General features: G+C 34.6%; 1 protein-coding gene across 4 annotated transcripts in view; it reads right to left on the bottom strand.

Moving 5' to 3' along the window:
- Positions 1-3,302: 3,302 nt before the first annotated feature.
- The window catches only part of LOC138699599 (cell adhesion molecule Dscam1-like), a 1,432,092-nt gene continuing 1,413,047 nt past the window's right edge, over positions 3,303-22,347 (bottom strand). For 2 of the 4 annotated variants that reach the window (XM_069825611.1, XM_069825614.1), the window contains 2 exons: positions 17,502-17,693; positions 3,303-11,995 (listed from right to left, as the gene is read on the bottom strand). In XM_069825611.1, the coding sequence (XP_069681712.1) occupies positions 11,944-11,995; positions 17,502-17,693 (244 nt within the window). In that variant the 3' untranslated portion in view covers positions 3,303-11,943. Of the gene's footprint in view, positions 11,996-17,501; positions 17,694-22,347 lie in introns of those variants that run through there. The other 2 variants (XM_069825615.1, XM_069825612.1) reach the window with 2 other exon arrangements.

Below are 22,347 nucleotides of genomic sequence, written 5' to 3'. Positions count from 1 at the left end.
AGTGAACGCGAGGCAGTTTTTCAGTTTATTCAGTCAGTGAGTAAGCCAGAGCAAGCAAGCCAGTCTTGTGTACCGGAGTTCGACTCGAGTGTGCGTCCGCAACTGTGTTAGCATCCAAAGGCAGTGGACCGTAGTTGGAGGGACCTGAGTTCGAGTGCAGTGGACCACAGTTGGAGGGACCTGAGTTCGAGTACAGTGAACTGTCTCTGAAGGTCTGTGGTTCGAGATACTGTGAACTCGAGTGACTGAGCTAGAAGAACTGTGAACTGAGAACTAACAGTTCTGATTTGTAAATAGAGCTTTGTAAATATTAGTTAAGATTACCAGTTCATTGTTGTTCGTAATAGTCCAAGTAAATTGTCATTGCCGTCAGTGGAGTGCTATAACGAATACTGTGTTGAGTGAAAATCCTATTGTTGACGAGACCCTTTAAGGTGAATTGTAGAAAGGAATTATTGTTGGAAGAATAAAATCCTATTGTTGAGTTGAAATAAATTTACAGTATGAAATCGCCTATCATTATTGAAGACAACAAGACCACAAGAAGAGTGGGAGAGTAATAAATTTTAGTATAAATTTCAAAAAAAGTTTTTCAACAGTTAGGTCGGTATTGCAGCTGTGTATTTGCTTAAATTCAGTTAGAAATTTCTATACATTACAGTCCTTATTGAAGTCGTTTAAGTATCAGTATGAAGTCGCCTAATATTATTGAGGACAACAAAACCATAAGAGGCATGGGAAAGTAATAAGTTTTGGTGTAAATTTGAAAAATATTTTGCAACACTTAGGTCGGTATTGCAGCAGTGTATTTCCTTAAAATCTTTACATTACGGTCCCTATTACAGTTGTTTACATCAGTATGATGTCGCCTATCATTATTGAAGACAACAAGACCACAATAAGCATAGGAAATTAATACATTTTAGTGTAAATTCAAAAAATATTTCTCTAACACTTTGGTCGGTATTGCAGCAGTGTATATGCTTAAATACAGTTAGCAATTTCTATACATTACATAATAGACCTTGTCGAATACAATTAAAAGTTAGAGTTACGAAATTCTTATACATCATAAAAGGGCTTGCCTAATAAGCCAACTAGATATCACGTTTCTAAATTCACCATTGTTTAAACAAACTAAATATGTGGGCATTTTTTATACACTTTCATTGCCATTATTTCTAAATGTTTGCTGGTTTTTGTTAGTCGACATTTTGGTTGATGAAAAATACTTAATTGCTTACTATTATGAACATGACAATCTTTCCATGTTGAATCTTTCGTACACTACTTTTAACACTTGAGGACACTTCAGAACTGAAGACAGCCCACAACAGGCTGAAACACGGTACTGTAACCTAGTATTTAACACGTGAACGCAATAATCTATATAATAATTATCCCAAAGTATTGGTAAAATACTTTTTTAACTTTTTAAAAGAAATAAAATTCTCCATAATTTATTGCTTAAATGCTCAATATGTTGTTCCCAAGTTTCCTTTGTGTCAACTACAATTCCAAGCGTGTTATATGAACGACTTGTTGAGTAAGGTTGTAAACTAAATGTTTACGATTCTATTTTGTTTTCATTTAAGACTAAGCCATTAACTTCAAACCACTTTTTATCTTCTACAATATAAATCAGTGTTTCACTCTCAAGCAATATGTAATGATACTAATGTTAAGTGTGTATTCAAGATGTAGGCCTATATTCTATTCTGTTTATTTCTATTACATTATACCCTGTTTCTGTAAAATCCTTCTACTTTACGTACCTACTTCATTGTAGTTATCAGTTTATTCTGCTCAAACTTTTTTCTATTGGCTCATGCTCTATTTGTCAATTCTATTACCGGTAGGCTACGTTCTTCATATCCTTACTTACTTACGTTTTGATGTCATTCCAAATTTTCTTTCCACTTTCTCTAAAATCTCTTTCGCTTCATAGTATTTCTTGTGAGAGTTCCACCACTTGTTCCACAATGTGTTGTATTGCTTACCATATCATCTACCACCTGTTTGTGCGGTCCATCTTCTTTTCTAAGCAGCTGCACTAGGAGGCCATGTAAACTATGGAGATAAAAATGGTGATTCTCTTCACCAATGGTCTGTCTGCAGAGATCGTGAAGGAAGAAAAATAAGGACTCCGAGGATTATAGCATCGTCAAATGGGGTGATATCGGTCATTAGTTACTTTTGTGTTTTAGTGTTGGTAGCAGCCTGCTGCTTGATGTAAATTTACTGTGCTTTTGCAGGGTGATTGTTCAATTAATTATCTTTGCTGTGACAACATTTTTTTTTATTCTTTCGTGTTACAGAATATCCATTGTTGAGCAGCAAAACAAAATCATAAAACAACAATTATTTTTATTCTAAGAATACTTTCAAACGAGCACTTGCAACCATTGCTCATTAAGATCCAATTAATTTAACATCAGTTTCTGCTATTTCTTTGCAAAACATCACCATTCTTGCTTGTGTGAAGTAAGGTAATTTTACTGTATTTCGAGTCAGTTATTTAAGAAACCAGCATATTAAGGGATTTTATCGGACAAAGTGCATAATGCCACTAGGTACAAAACTAAACTAGATGAGAAGCGTAGGTGCAATTATGGTTCTGGAAATATGAAGAAGGTTACTGTCACTGTAAAAACAGGCAAATTGTCTTATCGAAAGACTTCGGAGAGTTTGTAATAGACATGTTGAGTAAATATTTTTGTCAGGGTGGTTATTTAATTTATTTTGTACCATTTAATATCATTGTATGTTATGTAAATAAGGCTGTATTTGTTATAAAAGTTTAAAATAAAGCAGCAATAATTTCTGTACTTTTTAAAAACATAAAAATGTGTCCAAAACAATCTCATAGAGCAGCGTTGTCAGACAGAGCCTAAACGGAGCGGAGCGCTCCACTATAACTCGTTGCATGCTCCGGTGCTTCCACAGACATAAGCAAGTTCACGCTCCGACTGGACGTCTCTAGCTACACAACCGGTTTCGGAGCTCACAACTTTGACACTACTGCCATAGAGGCAAGAAATAAGGCACTTAATTATAAACATTAGTCTCCGAAATCACCTCTACTGTGGGGTGACACCGGACATTTTTTAAATTATTGTATTATACACATTTCTGAATGCCAGCACATCATTTGTAGATTGTCACATTCTAGAGATATATAATAATGTATCATCACAAAAAATCGCAAATTATCCATCAGTATACAAGTGGTATCTTAAAAAACATAAAAAAAATTGTTCAATATCGCCCCATTTGACGGTATACAATGAATAACAAAAGCATTTGAATTTAGAAATACATTTCTTCATTCTAACATTCTTTCTCTCCTCAGTTTGCAACATTATAAAAAATCCCTAAATATTGATATAGTTTCTTTCATGACCAATATCACATCATTGATTCAATAAGTTAAAACACAGCTATGGTTACGATGCAGTGTATCACAATGTCCTCATTATATTCTGTCAGTATGTGACATGTGATGGGTGTGATATCTATGTGTTGGTGGGATCGGCTTATCAACAGTTGGATTTAAGCACTGTTGCCAACTTGATTAGCAGACTGCTCGATCTAGTGGTGTACACTACTGTTCTGCAGTCTAAGTGAGGCCCACCAGCTCTTCTCCTGTAACTTTCAAAACAAATAAAAAAAAAACCAATAATTAAGACTTTTGGCCGAATTAATAATTTCTTTATGTGATTAAATAAGTGAATTTCATTTTAACAGCTTATATATTTCATACAGAAGTGTATGGTAACAACTTTACAGAAGCTACTTGTGGAATTGTGTTTTCTTCTTTAATTAAATGTCTCTCTGCGTATTATAGTTACTTTTCTGCCCTACATTTCCCTACCTCATTTGCACAATACAATTTCCCCTTTATCTTTTTCAACTGTTTCTGCAATTTTTTTTCAAGCACACTCTACTTGCTCTTTATCCTTCAAGATTTACTTGTCCACTCCATTACTCAGACGCAAACGTCTTCTAGACTTTCGTTATGGTTTTTGTGCAAAAGAGATGGGAAGCCTTTCTGCTTTGACAGAATGCAAGAAGCTCTTCTGTATTGTCTGCATTCAGTAAATGGAGAAAACTAGGCCATATTCAAGAGGTGCAGGATAGACACACAACACTAACGATTATGTTGAAAAGTGATGAAGTTGTAACTAAACTGCACACTAAAATATGAACTCTTTTGTGATCTATCTAAATAGTTCCGTAACATTCAAGGGCATTGTTTAACAACTAACAAATTCTGGTAATCTCCACATATGTAGTTGTGAAGGGGCCAGTAAGAAAGGAAGCTAACCCACATGAAAAAGAAAATTTCTGTTTTCCATTGCGGTACCTGTCATTTTGCTTTCATTTTTTTCATACAGTGTGAAACTTGATTACCAAAGTCTTTCATTTACAGTAGTGCACTGTACCATAATTTTTTGTTTGTTCACGAAAATTATGTTTTACATTCTTCAGATGTATTAGCATTACTTTTTTGTATTTGAAAGTTTAGTTGGTATACAGTATATTTTATATACATCGGATATTGTTTTTGTGAAAACCATATGTTAGAAATATCTTACCAATTATACAAAATCTCTTCATGAATCAATAATCAATATCGTATATTAACTAGTTATACAATTTATTAACTAAATTTACAGAATGCGAGAAAATTTCAAGAACAGGTTCTGATTTCAGGCCTGTAGGTTGTATAATTGATATTTTTTTGTTAACTCTATAAATAATTTAGTACAGGTAATTAATTAATATAAAAATCTAATGTCCAACGAATGAATCGGAATAGACTTCCAAAAGCCATGCTTTAATACCGTTTGTAAGCGAAGAGATTTTTAGGCCGTCCAAAAATAAAGGTGGACTGAGAATGAATCACTGAGACCATAACAGGCCTTGAGCCTTATACTTGTTTGGATGATGATTATTATGATGATGATGATGATGATGATGATGATGAACAATCACAAAAATAATTATTTATTACTTTCGAGAGACGATGAGTAAAATAATAAACTACTGAATATAATGTAATAGGCCTATATATTAACAAAAACATATCTAGCGGTATTGGTATTTATAAATTTCTCTATTTCCATGAAACTCGTATGTCTAGAATCTGACTACGAATTCTGGCTATCACAACAAAATTATCTTTCTCCTTATTATATTTATTTACAGTAAAACTTCATTTATAGAATTTTGTGGGGATCTGAATAAAAAAAATGCGTGATAAAAACGTATAGCTAGTGGTGACTGAAAGGGCATTTGAAGACTGTATGGAAAGAACAAGTTAAGTCAATTAGTGGTAGTAAAAATTTCACAAGAGAAATCTATAACTTCATAATTAAGCCAGCTTTGAGTCTATAATATATTACTCAAATTTATAAAACATATTCTTGAAGAATGTAACATTATTTTATAGAAAATCTTTGCTGCTTATAGGAAAAGCTGGCTGAAATATTACATTTCAAACTCCAATCCAAAATTTTTACAAAAGTGACTTACGGTACTTGTTTTTACCATGTGATCTTCATTTAATAACATGTGATTAAAAAAAAAAAAAAAAAAAAAAAAAAAACAAAAAGCAAGTTATTTTGAATTACTTGCTCTTAAGATAAACCATGCCCTCAAATAACTGATCCATAATTCGTTCACTTATCGGTACATCATGATTTTTTACGAAACGTTTTACTGTTTTTAAGTAATAATAGCATCATTAAGGACACAAGATTGTTGGAGGCAAGAATAGGCAGCTTCGAATTTCCACAAATTTCAAAGTGGACCGCATGTTAACAATGAACACATACGACTTTTCGCGTTCTTGTATTTTCACAGCAAACCTAATTTTGAACGAACTTGTTTTAGAATGTATAAATGAAGTTTCGTATCTCCTGGGGCTCAAAATATATTTGTATAAGTGTAAGAAATGCATAAACAAAAAACATATATCTGAAATGAAGTAACGTGGAAATTTGGAAAGTATAAGAATTTTGCCAAGAACTGGAAAAAAAAAAGTGTAAAATGTATAAAATAAGTTTGATTGTATTTTACTATGTCCAATTAAATGACCGCAACCACTACTGAAACCTTAAAACTCTGATGGTAAGACTTTTCATCAAGGTTCATAGCAAGGAGAACCAATAGCAGCTGTTAGCTTCGTGGATTTAATTTTTCCTGAACTCGGGATTTCATAGAACAGAAATTTTGATTCTGGGCTGAAAGAATTTTTACAGAAAATTCAATTTCTACAGAGAGTAACTGGTGGGCAGGCACACTGCCGATGCAACAGTGCAGTACAGAAGGATGAGTAGAGGGACCAATTAATGTCATGCATGGATTAGTCACATATGGAGAATACGGAGATCGGACCTTAAAACTGTTGCTCTGATATGTGTCTTCTGACTATGGAAAAGAATGCTCAAACAACAAACATTACACAGGTTAAAAGAATAAAAACTGTCTGACACCTTCATCCCCAGTACAGGTAGTCTTACTCCATTCACAGGTACAATCAGTACTTCGCAGTAAATTTGTAGAGTATTTGAGATACTCCCACGATAGCTTCTATTTCTGGAAATAAAAGCGTAAAGAGGGTATAGGAAATTTATATAAATAAAGCTTTCAGGGTGATACTGTACGTGGAATCAAAACAAATATATTTTCTTAAATTAATCATGTGTCGTAAGTACTTATTTACATACCTTAGAGGTGGATAATGACAACGTTTTGCCATCACAGCTCTGAACTGTGACAGCTTCGGAAAAGTCACTGTGACAGATAACAGATGATTCTTGGCAGTTGCCAATGATATTTAATTATATTTAGAGACAATATTCAATTATATTTACAGACAAAATTTAATTATATCGCTCTTCAGGAAATTGGCATACTGATGCCATAAGTATCATATCAACAATACTGATTAGCACAGAGAGTAACAATCACGCAATGAGCGGTGTTATCGTGAATAGGTGCATATATTCATCCAAGAATGTTTATATAATATGATTAATGGTATAGTCCCGTCGCTCTTATTTCCGGCAGCCAATCACATTGCAGGTCGGCTACATTTATATGTGTGCATCTTGTGATTCACTGATGATGACGTTATGCATTTCCTAAGGCTCGATAAATGCTTAATATAATCGCCCGCCATTTTGGCTCTTTCGTTGGCATTTGAAGAAAGCACACGAGGACGTTATTTGCTGCTCAATTATTTGCTGAATTACAGTGCATTTGATTTATTATCATAGAAGCTACGACATGATAATGTTTAACGGTGCGGTAAATAGATTCCTCGTCTGGTAACTCGGCAACGAAAGAACAAAAATGGCGAATGATACTAACTACCTACCTAGACTTTATAGAGCCTTCACTTCCTAAGACGTAAGCAAAGAGGAGGAGTCACGCCGGGAATAACAGCGTCACAACTATATCATTCGTGGATGAATATAGTGAGTGAATTCGGTAAGGTGTGGACGTAACTTGATTATCAAACAGTTGCCGACATTAACCTTTTGACATAGAATGATAATAGATCCCAGTTATCTTGTTCTTCACGTTAATATGAATCTTATGACTTCCACTTGTCTGGAGTTATCACATATAAGTACATGGGTCCCCATTGCTATGAGTCACATATTGGGTGGAGATGACGATTTCTCAGAGCTCTGATTTTCGAACTAGTCACAGTCGGAACCAGTGACAAACCCGTCACAAAGAAAAAACCACACGTCTTCAAATCACACCCCATCACTAACATATCTTCAAGTTGGATCTTTGTGCAAGCCAATGAAGCCACCAGATATTAGTTTCAAATTTAAGTTAATAAAGAAACATGAAAAACAAAGAAAAAAAAAAAGAAACACCAATAAAGTAAGAACTGGATTTTGTTGCGGCTATTAAGGGGTTACATACACCTTCCACTTTTAAAAATGTACATGTTTTATAAATTATTCCTTCACATTCTTAAGCAATATTTTGATGAAATTGTATATGCTCAATGTCTGAAAATTGCTCTGTGACCTAAATGAAAAAAATTGCCTACATAAAAAGCTTTTGGAATTGTGAATTTTCAAAATTTTCATTTTGTGGCTTGTATCAAACTGCTATTTAAGAAATTACTTCAAAGATTAAATAAGTTTTAGTAAGTTAATTCTTTTTTATCTGAAGGATAACATTTATATTAACAAGCCCTAGCTCAATGATTAGAATATCTCCATTAAAAGACGGAAAAAACATTTTTCTTCATAATATTAAAATTAACAAATTTTTCATTGAACATTTTTTGTTTTAACTTCTATTAAAGATAGGTTAAAGATTGAACTACAGTTTGTTAATCTTACTAAGGAAAAGGACCATGAGAAATTTCATGCAATTATTTCCGAAACAGTGTGGAAGATACGATTTAAACAGTTCTAAAAAAATACAATTTTGAGAAAACAAGCGATAAAATTACATATTGCTTGCTAGTGTTTTGTTTGCATGGCAGGACATTTTAATACATAACTTGACTAATTTTATATATTTCTTAAAATTTCCTTCACAAATATAAAGCTAAAAATTCATATTAAATTATTGTAAGAATAATGACAAATATATTTTTTTCATCTTCAATGATGTACCGGTATATTTAACAAAATGAGCTATATACATTGCTGGCTGGTATTGTGTTTGCATGGGAGGACATTTTAATGTATAACTTGGTCAATTTTATAGATATCTTAAAATTTCTTTCACAGATATAAAGCTAAGTGTTTATATTAAAATAATATAAGAAAAATGAAAATTTAATTTTTTTAACCCTCAAACGTGTGTACCCCTTAAAGAAGCAGCAGTCATAAGATATACCGACATTTTCTAGTGCATAGGTTGACGCTGATATGCTGTTCACAACTTTTCACCAAAACTGGAGACTGTGCTTTTCAACACCTCTTCTAATTTATCATAAAATGAATGAAACGTTGTCACTATCTATGGGTATTCGTAATCATGAACTGCAGCTTTATACATAATACTTCAACTGCTTGCAGTGTTATTAGAAAGAAAAAATCCCTATCCATTATCACTTAACAAAATAAGTTTGTTTTGATTCCAACTATCAACCCAAAAATTTGTCTAGAATATTTTTCTGCACTCTCTTCATTAATTTCCGTGTGAACTCTTTGCAGCTGGGAATGGAACAAGGCTATTGTTGTGAAAGAAGCTCAACCTGACAAAACAATCTGACCATCACTTATAAATATTCAGAAGTGACCTAACGTTGTATATATGCTTACATCAACATTGTAACAAATCAACAATACAGCATACAGTGGTACGTTTCACTTTTCTCCATAAAATTACAAGTAAAGGCAATGTCGCACAACTCAACAAAACAGCAGCAGAAACTTTTACTGCACAGGTCGAACTTTGTTTGTTTGTTTATTTGTTTGTATTTTTTACTCACTCCGTTGTTAGTGACCAGCAATATTTAGTGTTTTTCGTGAGGAAATAGGCCCTGTTTCATGCTGTCAATTACATCCCATTATTATTCCACACCACTTACAGCAAGCTTATTTCGCCAATGCTGATTTTTCTTACGAGTTTTACATAACCATGTCTGTATATCTTTCAAGAGCCCACTTACACAGGTATAATACTTTAATATAAGAGAAAGGGCATTCTTTGAAACTTTGTTTACATTTAAATGGAAGCTATTTACATAAACTGAAAATAATATAAAGTTACGATTCGATAAGTTTGTTATAAAAAACTTTCCTGAATTAATTTGGAACTATGTTGCTAATTTACCTAATATAGAGCCATATTCATAGACATTCTTAGTGCGGCTTCCGGTGGATGATCAGTGAACTAACGTTTTTCGTATTCATAAACCAGTGTTAGCGATATGACATGATATGAACCCTGTACAAGTAATCAGTTGATAGCCGGGACTAGTTTAGCACACTCGTAGCGCGGGCTAGCGAAATGTCTATGCATAGCACCCTTAATTACTAATTTTAGCTTCATATTGGTCATCTTCAGATTTCTGATGAGGTCCTTGCTTGTTTTCGGTTTTTTCTTTTGATTCCTTGGTGGTGGGTGCATTTATGATCGGTAGTATTGTGTAGAATATGCATTCTGAAAATTAATTGTGTATTGAGGATATGTTGTGGATGTGTTTTTTGTTATATTTCTGTGTATTTCCTACTGTTCTAGTGTATATGTAATTTCTGGGTTTTCAGTAGCATATGCAGTATTTCCATGTTTGTTTCTATCGTAAAGAAACTTGAAATGAACTCTATACTGGTACTAGGAGACATATGTCACTACCAAGGTAACTGGCATCAGCATGTCAGGCATATGTCTAGAACTAGAATCCCTTGTGCAATCCTGCATTACCAACCTAGAGGCAGGACATCAACTGGACATCCAATGAAGAGATGGGCTGAAAACTTTTGTGGCCGTAACAGTCCTCCTTCTGGGACTATTACCTGTATAGCTGATGATGATGATGATGATGATGATGATGATGATGATGTGATCTGTGTATTTGGAATTATTGTATGATGTGTTGGTGTGTTCCAACACCAACTACAACTACAGCAATATGAAACAGACATGAAAAACCTACATATACAACAGAAAAAAAAAACAGAAATTAAATACACTAGAGGAGTACGAAATATACATACCGGTACAAAAACACTTCCACAACAATCATATCCCCAAAACACAATTAAATTTCATAATGAACACCCTATCTGACACAACATTGCCGATCATAAATACACCCACCACCAAGTCATCATATGCAGAAACCGGAAACAAGTAAGGACCTCACTAGTAATCTGAAGATGGCCAATATCAAGCCGAAACTATATCTATTTTTTCTGAAGATGGGCCATGATATTATGCTGGGATCAGAAAAACAAATGAATATCACATAGTGTGGGAAACACGTTGCTATAGTAACAATGGTTGTGTTGCCACGTTACAGTTCCCAAGCGGTGAATGCTCAATAGCTCTCTTGGCGACATTTGTTGTGCACACAATGTCAGCTATAAATACAGACGGTGTTTCATTCTCTGTCGATATTTGTATTTTTTTTTATATACCTTAATGTCAATTGTCGATGAATGGTTTAATGTCAGCAATCTAACGTCAACTGGTAGCTCGCATTAGCTGATCACATCCAAATTGGCAACATAGCACTGTAGTTCCAAGAACGGCCACTTAACTGTCATGCCCCACCTTTCGAAAAAACAGGTCACTAAATAAGGTAAATTACCAATATAGTTTTAGGTAACACAGGAAAGTTGTTTTTATAACAAATTTACTTAATCTTAAGAGATAAAAGTGTTATAAACTTGTAAACAAAATTTACAATACGAGTATAAAGTGAAATAGAAGTTAAAAAGTGTTAAACTTTTCCCTATGGCTCCGCACTAAATGAGACCTGACATCCGGTTTCTATAAGAAGCAAGGTGACACTGAGCATAAATCTCTAAAACGACTAATCTTTTGTTTTCAAGGCATTGTGCTGTGTAAATGGGCCCTACTAAGTCACTGACTGCAGTGGCTAGATGCCAATCCCTGCCTTGTTTTACTTGATCTGTGCAACAGAGGTCTGACCTTTAATGAAACCACCACTTGCACCATCTTCTTCCAAACCTGTTTCTGCCAATTTGATTCTGGAGTTTGTAATAACGTCGAGTTTTGCATGTCGAAGCAAAGCACCATCATATCTGAAGTAGCAGATCTGCTCAATACAGCGATGGGACAAATTCGTGACACTTAACAATTAAACACTTTGAAAACAGGCAATTGTTTTTGTTACCGTATTGTCCTGCTGCAGGTTCTCTCGCTCACAAAACTAAACTCACTCTTGGTAAAAGTGGCACTTGTTAACAATGAGCTCGCTGCTCCTCACACGTGGATTGTGTAGTCCTGCTTCTCCCTGTCTCGTTCCTGCCGATACCTGCAACATAAGCAGAACATCACACTCTATGCCGAAAACTTAGACGTACCAGTACTCATGAATAGAATTGCCAGATTTGTTTAAGAAGAAAAAAAAAAAAGAATTTGCACAAAAAATAAGGAGAATGTATACGAACTTCCCAGGGATTTAGTAGTATGCAGGGGCGGCTCATCCATAAGAGCTGCAGAGCTGCAGCACTCCCTGCTTTGACAGGAAAATAAAAATAATATTTATTTTAATTTGTAGAAGAATTGTTACAGCTTTTATTGGTAAATTGCTTTATATTTCATCTGGCCGGGAATATGTACTATTATCTTATGCATTATCTTTTTGCGCGTCGACTGTATTGGAATTGACACTGCATTCAAAGTCGTCCTGGGATCTGCAGGGTGGGCAGCTCATAGAGAGTGTGTCTTGCTCGGTCAGGGGGTAGAGAGGTGAAGGGAAGCAGAGGGAAACTGCTGCTGTTTAAAAACCCATATTTCGCTGCAGTGGCTTGCAGAGCCAGGCGACAAGGGAAGATCTTTCCTCCACTCCCACACCGCTATTGTAATGCTACGTCAAATGGACTCTCTATTCCCTTGAAACTTAATGACAAAATTGTTATTTTCTCTTCACATACTTATTGTTGTAGAATCTTATCGAGTTAATATAACGAAATTAATATTCTCTTTTGTCTTATTATTACGTACATATCCAGCCTCCAGCAGAATCTAATATTTGCTTTAACTCAAAATGATTGCACGAGTATAATCCTTTTGATATAGCACGTAAAATACGAAAGAGACTTCTTTTCCAATTTTAAAAAATTGTTGACCATCAGTATATTATCTGAGTGTTGCTTTGGTGTGACGTCTTAGTACCGTAACTTAACCAGTGCAAATGTGCAAGCATGAGTGTGTGTGAATCACAGAATATTAATTTTATTTTTCTCAACTTTCACTTGCGGAGAAAATTGATGTAATGAAGTAAAATTAAAGGCTCATTCATTACCCAACTTAAATCTTACTCAAGCTTCTTCCAGCCGAAATAGTGCATATATCTAAGGAAGTATAATAATGAGATTTACGCTGAGCATTTGTGGTTGCCTCCTCTTCGGTGGTGATACTGCATAGACTAGGAGTAGTGTGACAGATTTAGGACATTTGCCCCTAAAAATTAAAAAGTACGAATCTTCGCAATCTCACCTGAAAAAATTTTGTTTCATTGGCTATGTTAGGCAAAACTAATATTGCTGCACAATTAAGTGAAACGAACAGAACAAACATTTTCAAACATAATCAAGAAGTGAGAAAAAATCGTGAAATTATTTAAAAAAAATATTGATTGTATCAAATTTTGTGGCCAATATGAACTTTCCCTTAGGGGACATGATGAAAAAACGATTCAAAGGACTCTGGTGTATTTCGTGGGTTGCTATAGTCCGTGAGTAATCTAAACGAGCCTCTCAAAAATCATTTGGAACATGCCACTGTTTAAAGGTAATTCTAAGACAATTCAGAATGAACTGGTAGATTGCAAGTTGAGTGTCTGCCGATCAGAAATTCAGACTGAAATCGCTGGTATTATTTTTTTTTTTTAGCGATTAGAAAATGATGCTACAGACATTTCTCCCAACTAAGTGAGAAAGTTTTGGTTTTTCGATATGTAGTGCATTTATTTTTGTCCTATACTTATTAGTAATGGTATCAAGAAGTGAAATTTGTATGTACCAAAATCTACTGTAGCTCTCCCAATCCACAAGTTCACCGAGCCGCCACTGGTAGTATGTAACTGATTGTTTAAGGTGTAAGGTCATTACCATTCTTAAATCTGTTTTGGACACTTAACGTTATAAAAAAACATTTACAAAAATTGTATGTTAGACGTAATTTCAGCGTAAATGTTATAAAACCATTCATACCTACGAAAACATGTACTGGTACAAAAATTGTATGTTACGCGTAATTTCAGCGTAAATGTAATAAAACCAATCATACCAGCAAAACATGAAGCATTTCTCACATCACTCATATTTAACAGATGATTTGGCAGCCTGAAATAATTTTGTATTATTTTTATTTTCCATGAAATTTTTTGCATGCTTTGAAGAGAATACTCTTTCAACATAGGCCTAGGCATTACAGTCTGGTCTATTGAACAGAAAATTAATTATTACATTTGCAATACAGTAGAACTTGGTTATCGTTTTGTGCGACACCTCGCCTATAATGTCAAATATTCTGTGGTACCAACTAATTTCCCATAAGACATAAGCTTTTCTACCTTGCTTAATACAACAAACGTATATGTGTCTACCTCGCATATAACGTCATTTTCAACCTCAGTTTGGAATACGATTTTCTAAGAACCAAAGTATTTTAAGATATATTTTGTTGAAATCTGGTAACCTGGCAAATTCTTTACTGTCCCCTTCTGTCATAGACACCTTAAATGCAGGCAGATTCCACACCCCATTGTAACCTGCCCGAATTCATGTGGTATTAACGGTAGCTGCTTGCGATTAATTTCGATAGGAAGTTTTCACTAAATGGGCGCATTTTAACACAGTATGGCCACTAAAAGAAGAGTTTTAACATTGGAAGAAAAAGTTAAATTGATTCATCAAATTGAGAATGGAATTAAAAAAGCTTACATGTGTCGTGAGTTTGGCCTAGTTAATTTCACAATTCAAACGATTTGGAAGAGCAAGGATAAAATTGTTGCTGAATTTGAACAGAATGGGTCGAAGCTAGAGGAGGGAGCAGTGAAATTGTAACTGAAATTATGAACATACTCGTAGAATGTAATTTAGAAAGTGTGTATTCGGCAAGTAGGAGACAACAGAGTAAAATGCCTGATTACTTGGCTCCTAAGTAAAGAAGTTTAGTGAGTATGGAACAAACTGTTTTACTACAGAATACTGTGCCAGTAGTTATAATTTTACCTGTATTTTATTATGTTCATGGTAGGCTTAAAAGTGGATACATAAATCTAAAATAAGCCTAATTAAGTTTGTTATTTTTCATTTCCCACCTCACTAGACTGATAATACTAATCTCTGTTACTATGGCACTCGTATATAACAACATAATTTTTAAGGTCCCTTGGATGTCGTTATAACCAAGTTCTACTGTATTTGGAACTTTCGTTACATTCACTTCTGAAAAAAAACAACCCACTTTCCAACAACACTGATTTCCTTCTCCATGTAACTATGTAATGTTTTTTTTCGATTCACAAAACTCCTCATACAATTCATCAGACTTGACAAAATTCTGCAAACAAGAGACCTACAGCAACTTCAACTTACAATATTGAACTTTTTGTCCAAACACTATCCACTGAGCCGTCTGTGCTTGATCCATAACTGAAATCAAAGTTCTCATTCAAATACTTCAGAATATTTTCATTGTACAATATGGAAAGTCTTCCTCAGTTTCCTTCTCCACATTTGTCTGTAAAATATTCTACCTTTCTTTAGCATACTACCTCTACCATGTAGCCTTTATATTTTTGAAACTTTAATACATATAAAAGCTAATTTGGACCATTTCCCAAAAAATGAAGAAGTCCATTCTTAATATATAAGAAGAAAAATGACATTTACAAAACTTCCTTCAATACGACATTATGTAAGAATAGTTTTATTCATATTCGTCTTAAAATGTATATACAGGTAAATGTTTGTCTAGTTACTATCTGAAAGAAATACCGTAGTCTATCAATGCTCCAAAACTTTAAAAAGGTCTCATTCACTTTGCTACCTGGTTTTATAACGTTGATGAATTCTTTAAATTCCTCTGTTACAGGTCCTAACTTGAAGACATTTCGGAGTAGTAGGTGAGGAGTCTATTCTACAAATGAATGGTTTGATTCTAAAACCTTCTATTTTGCTCAAAAACCAATTTTAACCCAACAACATAATATTATTTCTTACACTCTGAAGGCAATGGTGAAGTTGTTATTTTTTTTTTATTTTTGCTATTTGTCACATTTAAAAGTATCATCATTTTTTCCAAAACCTTCTATTTTATTAATATTAATATTAGATGAGAAAAATTCGCTCCGGCACCGGGGATCGAACCCGGGTCCTTGGTTCTACGTACCAAGCGCTCTAACCACTGAGCTACGCCGAATTCAATCCACAACACCTGATCGAATTCTCCTCCTTCAATGTTTCCCTTTTGTGGCCTTACTCCAAGTTAGGCATATATGTTGACGTTTATGTCCAATGTCAACTGCCATTATACTAGGGCGCACTCAGCTGAGTGACTTGTTTGCTTTTATGTTTCTCAGACCAAAACCTACTATATTACATTATAATTTAGAAATTGTTGGCTAACTATTAAGTATTCTAGTACATTAAGTACCTTCATAGAATGGTATAAAATATCTGTAATACAAGAATAAACACGTGTTTTTCAAAACTGGTAGTATATTTCAAAGCTCCTTCCTGCAAAACAACTGAAAGTGAAAGAGCAGGTTTTCGAAACAAACCATTCATTAGTGTTAGTGCAGTAGGATTTACATGCTGCTAACAAGCCTTACCAGCCGAAGTTGACCCAGACTGTAGTTTTATACAATGAAGTCCCAAGTTTTCTGTATTTGTACAGTATTTGTGTTGCATTTCATTTAGAGTTATTACTCTTCTGTATTATGTAATTAATTATTAGTTTGTAAATATGGAAAGTCCCATATCATGTATATCATCTAGTGGATACAATAAACGATTCTGGTTATAAACAAGAATTAGTCTAATATTTTCAGACTGCTTGCACTAAGTGAAATACTGGTACATATTCTTTTATACGCCATACAGGTATTAATGTTGAAAATTTTCTTGTCGATTCGTAATTTTCTTAGATTGCAACTTCTTTTAGGACATAATTCAAATCTCAGTCAATTTTGCCTAATCCTCTCCTCCAGTGTTTTCTCTTAAGTATTCTTCCTGTTCCCATGGTGTCTTTATATTCCAATACCGTAATTAATGAATGATTAATTTCATTACTTCTTTCTTTTGTGATCTTGCAAATTAAATTTAGGTCCATTGCTTCGATTTCTTTCGATAACCATTTAAGATTTAATCTGCTTACACTATGCTGTAAATCTATTAACCAATTGTATTTCAAGATAGTGTCCTGTAGAAATTGCAAACACATTTTCTCAAAAGCTCTACCACCCTTAGGCATAATATGACCTAAAAATTTCATTTTTATTAATAGTACAGAACCAACTTCATATCTAACAGGTTTCAAGCATTCCAAGGGATTCCTAAATATTTCTTACAAAATTTAGCTCTAACTTACAAGAATATCATAAAGTTGGTGGTAAAAGTTGTGGTTGAGCAAACCTGCAACAAGGTCAAAAACCACCACTGAGGTTTACATTGGAAATAAAATAGATTGAACTAAGTAAAAATAATACAGATCAGAATAAAATTAGAAATGGTTTGATTAAAATTTACGATATAATGGATTGTATTAGAATGGAATAAATTAGATTATGTTACCATCATTTCACCTACCTTTTTACTAGAGTAGACAGTTCCTGTTCCAGCTCCTCATGACGGAAAAGGGGCAGAGCAGCGACGTTCTCTCTACCAGATGTGGCTTCACGATCGCATTCTGCTTCTGACAACTCCTGTCCATCTGAGAACCCGGACGGAGGCTGCAGAGGCACCACCTCCTGACACACTATACTGCCTCTTGTGTTCTGCCTACCAACAGTATGTTAGTGTCAATGTGTTAGTGAACCCATCATCAGGTAACCTGTATACAGAGTGTCCCAGAAGTCCATATTAAATTTAAAGTATGGTAGAAGAGGCCAAAACAAATATTTTTTTTGTCAGACACCATAGGGTTGGCACTGTGGTATTTGCTGACTGATCCCATCTTATTTACAGCCTGTCTCAACAGTGAATCCTATCTGCACATTGTCAAAGAAACCCTCCCTCCTTTACTGAAGGAGGTATTGTTGGAGGTTGCAGCATGGTGGCCACCAGTGGCGGCTCTTAGTCAAATGTCCAGGGTAGGCAAAATTTACAGAACATTTTTATGTAATTCCCGCGATTCGATGACAGCTCGCTTTCATCATGCCCCCCGAAAACTTAACTCTTGCTTACATAACAATACTGTTACATCAATGAGCCGTCTCATAATTTGTTGGTTTTTTCTAGTTTATTGTTATACTGTTGTCTTGCAGCCTTTGTTGTTCAGAAAACATTTCCGAAATTGGATTCAAATTCTTTTCAAGTCTCTTTAGACTTACCGAGTTACAAATATGATCTGATTCCAAGTACCTTCTTTAGATTACAATAACAAACGTGACCACCTACAGCTTAGCTTTAACTTCACTTCCTGTTAGCCATTTATGTGTTTCATACCATACTTACTTACTTACAAATGACTTTTAAAGAATCCGCAGGTTCATTGCCGCCCACACGTCAGCCCGCCATCGGTCCCTACACTGTGCAAGATTAATCCAGTATCTATCATCATATCCCACCTCCCTAAAATCCATTTTAATATTATCCTCCCATCTACGTCTCGACCTCCCCAAATGTCTTTTTTCCTCCGGCCTCCCAACTAACAAACTATATGCATTTCTGGATTCGCCCATACGTGCTACATGCCCTGCCCATTTCAAACGTCTGGATTTAATGTTCCTAATTATGTCAGGTGAAAAATACAATGCGTGCAGTTCTGCGTTATGTAACTTTCTCCATTCTCCTGTAACTTCATCCCTCTTAGCCCCAAATATTTTCCTAAGAACCTTATTCTCAAACACCCTTAACCTATGTTCCTCTCTCAAAGTGAGAGTCCAAGTTTCACTACCATACAGAACAACCGGTAATATAACTGTTTTATAAATTCTAACTTTCAGATTTTTTGACAGCAGACTAGATGACAAAAGCTTCTCAATCGAATAATAACAGGCATTTCCCATATTTATTCTGTGTTTAATTTCCTCCCGAGTATCATTTATATTTGTTACTGTTGCTCCAAGATATTTGAATTTTTCCACCTTTTCGAAAGATAAATCTCTAATTTTTCTATTTCCATTTCATAGTGTTTCATACCATGAAGGATTAAATTTTCTTGCACCTTTAGCACTGACTTTATGAACAATAGAGCTTAAATCAGGAGTGGGTCGTCCATTGTCCAAAATACTTCTCTTTTCAATGTCATTACGACGCGAAAACGGACAACGTAACAGTTTACTTATTATGTCATGATATAATATTATTGTTATCACTTACATTAACTATAAATCACCAAATATACATAACATTAATATACAGTACGTACTTGCAAAAATCACATTTTCTAAAATACACTGTTTAAAAAAAAAACATATTTTAAAACACACTGTTTAAAAACTGTTATACTACTCGTAACAATCTACGTTCCAACTCGTGAAACTTTCAAACAGAAATTTCACAAATCGTAGGTGTTCGATAATGCTCGTGGGTTCTCGTTAGGGCAGGCAGAATTCAAGCGCGCTGGCTTAAGCATAGAACACATGCGCTAAGAAAGCATTTAGAATAGCGATCTCTTTTAATGCTTACTCCAGGGCCAGATTTGAAGTTACGTGGAAGGTCGGCTAACTTCGCTTCTGCCTACCTTCTGAAGCATCGTGATCTGTCCAGTGTATTCTTGTCGCATAAATCGAACTGCCAGTAGTAAGCAACGTCCAACTAACCCTCAAAAAATCCCATTCATAGTTAATTGAAGCATTTCTAAGAACCTAGACAAGAGTATATAATTATATAAGGTTTTCCAAATGTGTTGGGGTAGTTAATAAATATCCACTTTTAGGTTTTTCTAAATGTGTTGAGGTAGACTTAGCCTACCCTGCCTGCCCCGAGGAGCCGCCTCTGGTGGCCACCTAGCACATTTCATACATAATGTTCGTGCGTTTCTGGACAATGTCTTTTCAGACAGGTGGATTGAACTTATTGCTTGGTGACCAAGATCTGACGTCACCAGCCTCGAGTCACATAAATATGTTAGTGTACGCCAATCCTGTAAAGAATGAGAAGAATCTAAGGAAAAGGATTTTGGTTGCAGACCCAATATATGCTATCCCTGGGATCGTTGAGAGAGTCTGACAGACAATGGTTCATCGCTGTGAGCTCTGTTCAGAGTTAAATGGTGCTCAAAGGCAGACTAAGGATGTGACGCAGATCCTAAGCTGTCCGGCAAAAAATTTTTCTCACCTCTTCTACTATCCCTTAATTTAATGCATGGGGTTGTGGAACACCCGGTATATTATAGGTATATTAATCCTTGTCAGCCAATAAAATAATATCACTGAAAAAACTGCGCACAATATGATTCCTTCTGAAACAATTCAGTCATAATGAACAAATTAACAACAATTTTTACAATGTTATAAGAAGAAACAATATTACAACATTAGGAACGAAATGGCATGCTGTCATAATGCTTCTCAGTTAAAATATAATACATTACATAATTTATAATAATAACAATAAAAACTATGAACCAAATATTATCTAACTTCATGTTTCAACTTATGTTTCTTTTGAGGAAAAGGAATCGAATGTCTGGCTTGTGCAAGGCGGTAAATAAGAATGTAACGCTTGATTCAATTTTGGTTGCAGAAATAGATAGTAATCAATGTAACATCAACAGTGAAGTCCAAGCACTGCATGATAGTACTGGTACTGGTAGGTTGTTAGATCTACTCATTTATGAGTATAATCAAATAAAATTACTCAAGTCTTACAAAATTCAGAAGGAAATGTGTAAAGTTACCATCTAAAATACACAATAAACTATGACAAATAAGATGTAAAATTAAATACAAAAATTACACTACAAGAACTTTGAAAATTCCACAATACAAGAAGTTAACACATAAAACTGTACCGGTAATAGTAATGTTGTAAAAGGGTGAAATATTTCAGAACATTTCCTGGGTTTTTACAGGGAATAATAATTCTATGGATGCTCAACAAATGATAATGTACTGTCATTGCAAGTTATCTTGAACCTTACATCCCCTAAGTCTGTCTTTGGAACTGCTCGGTACGGCATGTACTCATCAACGTAACGACACGGCAAGTATGCCCCTCCCTCGGGTAACGTGACTCTTTTAAAAAAATGTTGGTTCTTTTAACTTATGGCTCTCTACTGTAAAAGAACTTGGTTCAATACAGATATCATCTTCTCTCGATACTCCGGTTTTGAGAGGGGAACATAGTTTCGTAGCAAGCTTTAATTAACCTGTAATGAGTAAGTATTTAAATATAATCGTGTGTACATTCCTCTCTCATCCAGGCTGGGGACCGGCAATGAAGGAGTTACTAAAGCTACTTCTATACATTATATAGGCCTGCATGACTTACACCTTCAGCTAATAAGTACATATTCTTATAACAATATTTTACAGGCTTATTATTTGAATTTACATTAATTTACAATTATACACAATCCATATCCCTATCATTGCTACCATCATTGCTTGTTCCAAAATTAATTATTTCGCCAATGGCATCATCCATTCGGAATTATCTTCTTAATCGTAGGTACTACTTTCTGAACACGATAGAATTCTTTGATTGTATCCCGAATAACACGTTAATTGAAATCGTCCACTTCAACTTTACACAAGTCTAATTCTGGAATGAAATAATATGTTTAGTACAACTATAAGAAAATAATAACTTGCAACAGTAATTCATTATGTCGCTCTCAATACACACACTATTGTACATAACTATTATAGCAATAATTTCTAAACATTACATACCTATTCTTTCCCGGAGTAGTGTGAGATTCATTCGGTTGTAATTCAATATTATTTTTAATTCTCTTCACGGAACTAATACTTATGCTAGAGTATTTAGCCGCTCTCTCATATTCCTTAGCAAGAGGTTCCAGCAAATATTTGTTTAATTTTTCCTCCTCGCAATGCTTAATTTTATTATATTTGCGATAATTTCTCTTTCTCGGCTATGGATAACAGCGTTACTTTTTCTCTGCGGTGGTGTGATTTCACCATAATTACTACCCTGTGGTTGTGCTCCATGTTAACACTACTGGTACGCAGTGAAGGAAATCGTACTATGTTTCTTGACAAAAGATTATGCTGTGGAGCATGTGCAAACAACTCAGTTGGCTCTACCCACGTTACGCACTTCCTTCCCTCTGCCCCCGCTCAGAAGGTTCAAGATAACTTGCAATAACAGTATTCTTAATGGAGTTATAAATGCATTAAGAGACCTGGATATAAAAAGTGAAGGTATACATCATAAAAATGTATGTGCTACAGAGAGGTAGACCTTCATGCTTTCATGATTGTTGGACTTGAGGATGATGGTTTGTTTGATTTTACTACCCAAG

This window comes from Periplaneta americana, chromosome 5, assembly GCF_040183065.1.
Source record: "Periplaneta americana isolate PAMFEO1 chromosome 5, P.americana_PAMFEO1_priV1, whole genome shotgun sequence".
Lineage (NCBI taxonomy): Eukaryota > Metazoa > Arthropoda > Insecta > Blattodea > Blattidae > Periplaneta > Periplaneta americana.
The sequence above is the reverse complement of the archived record's forward strand: the minus strand, read 5'-3'. Positions and strand labels throughout refer to the sequence as shown.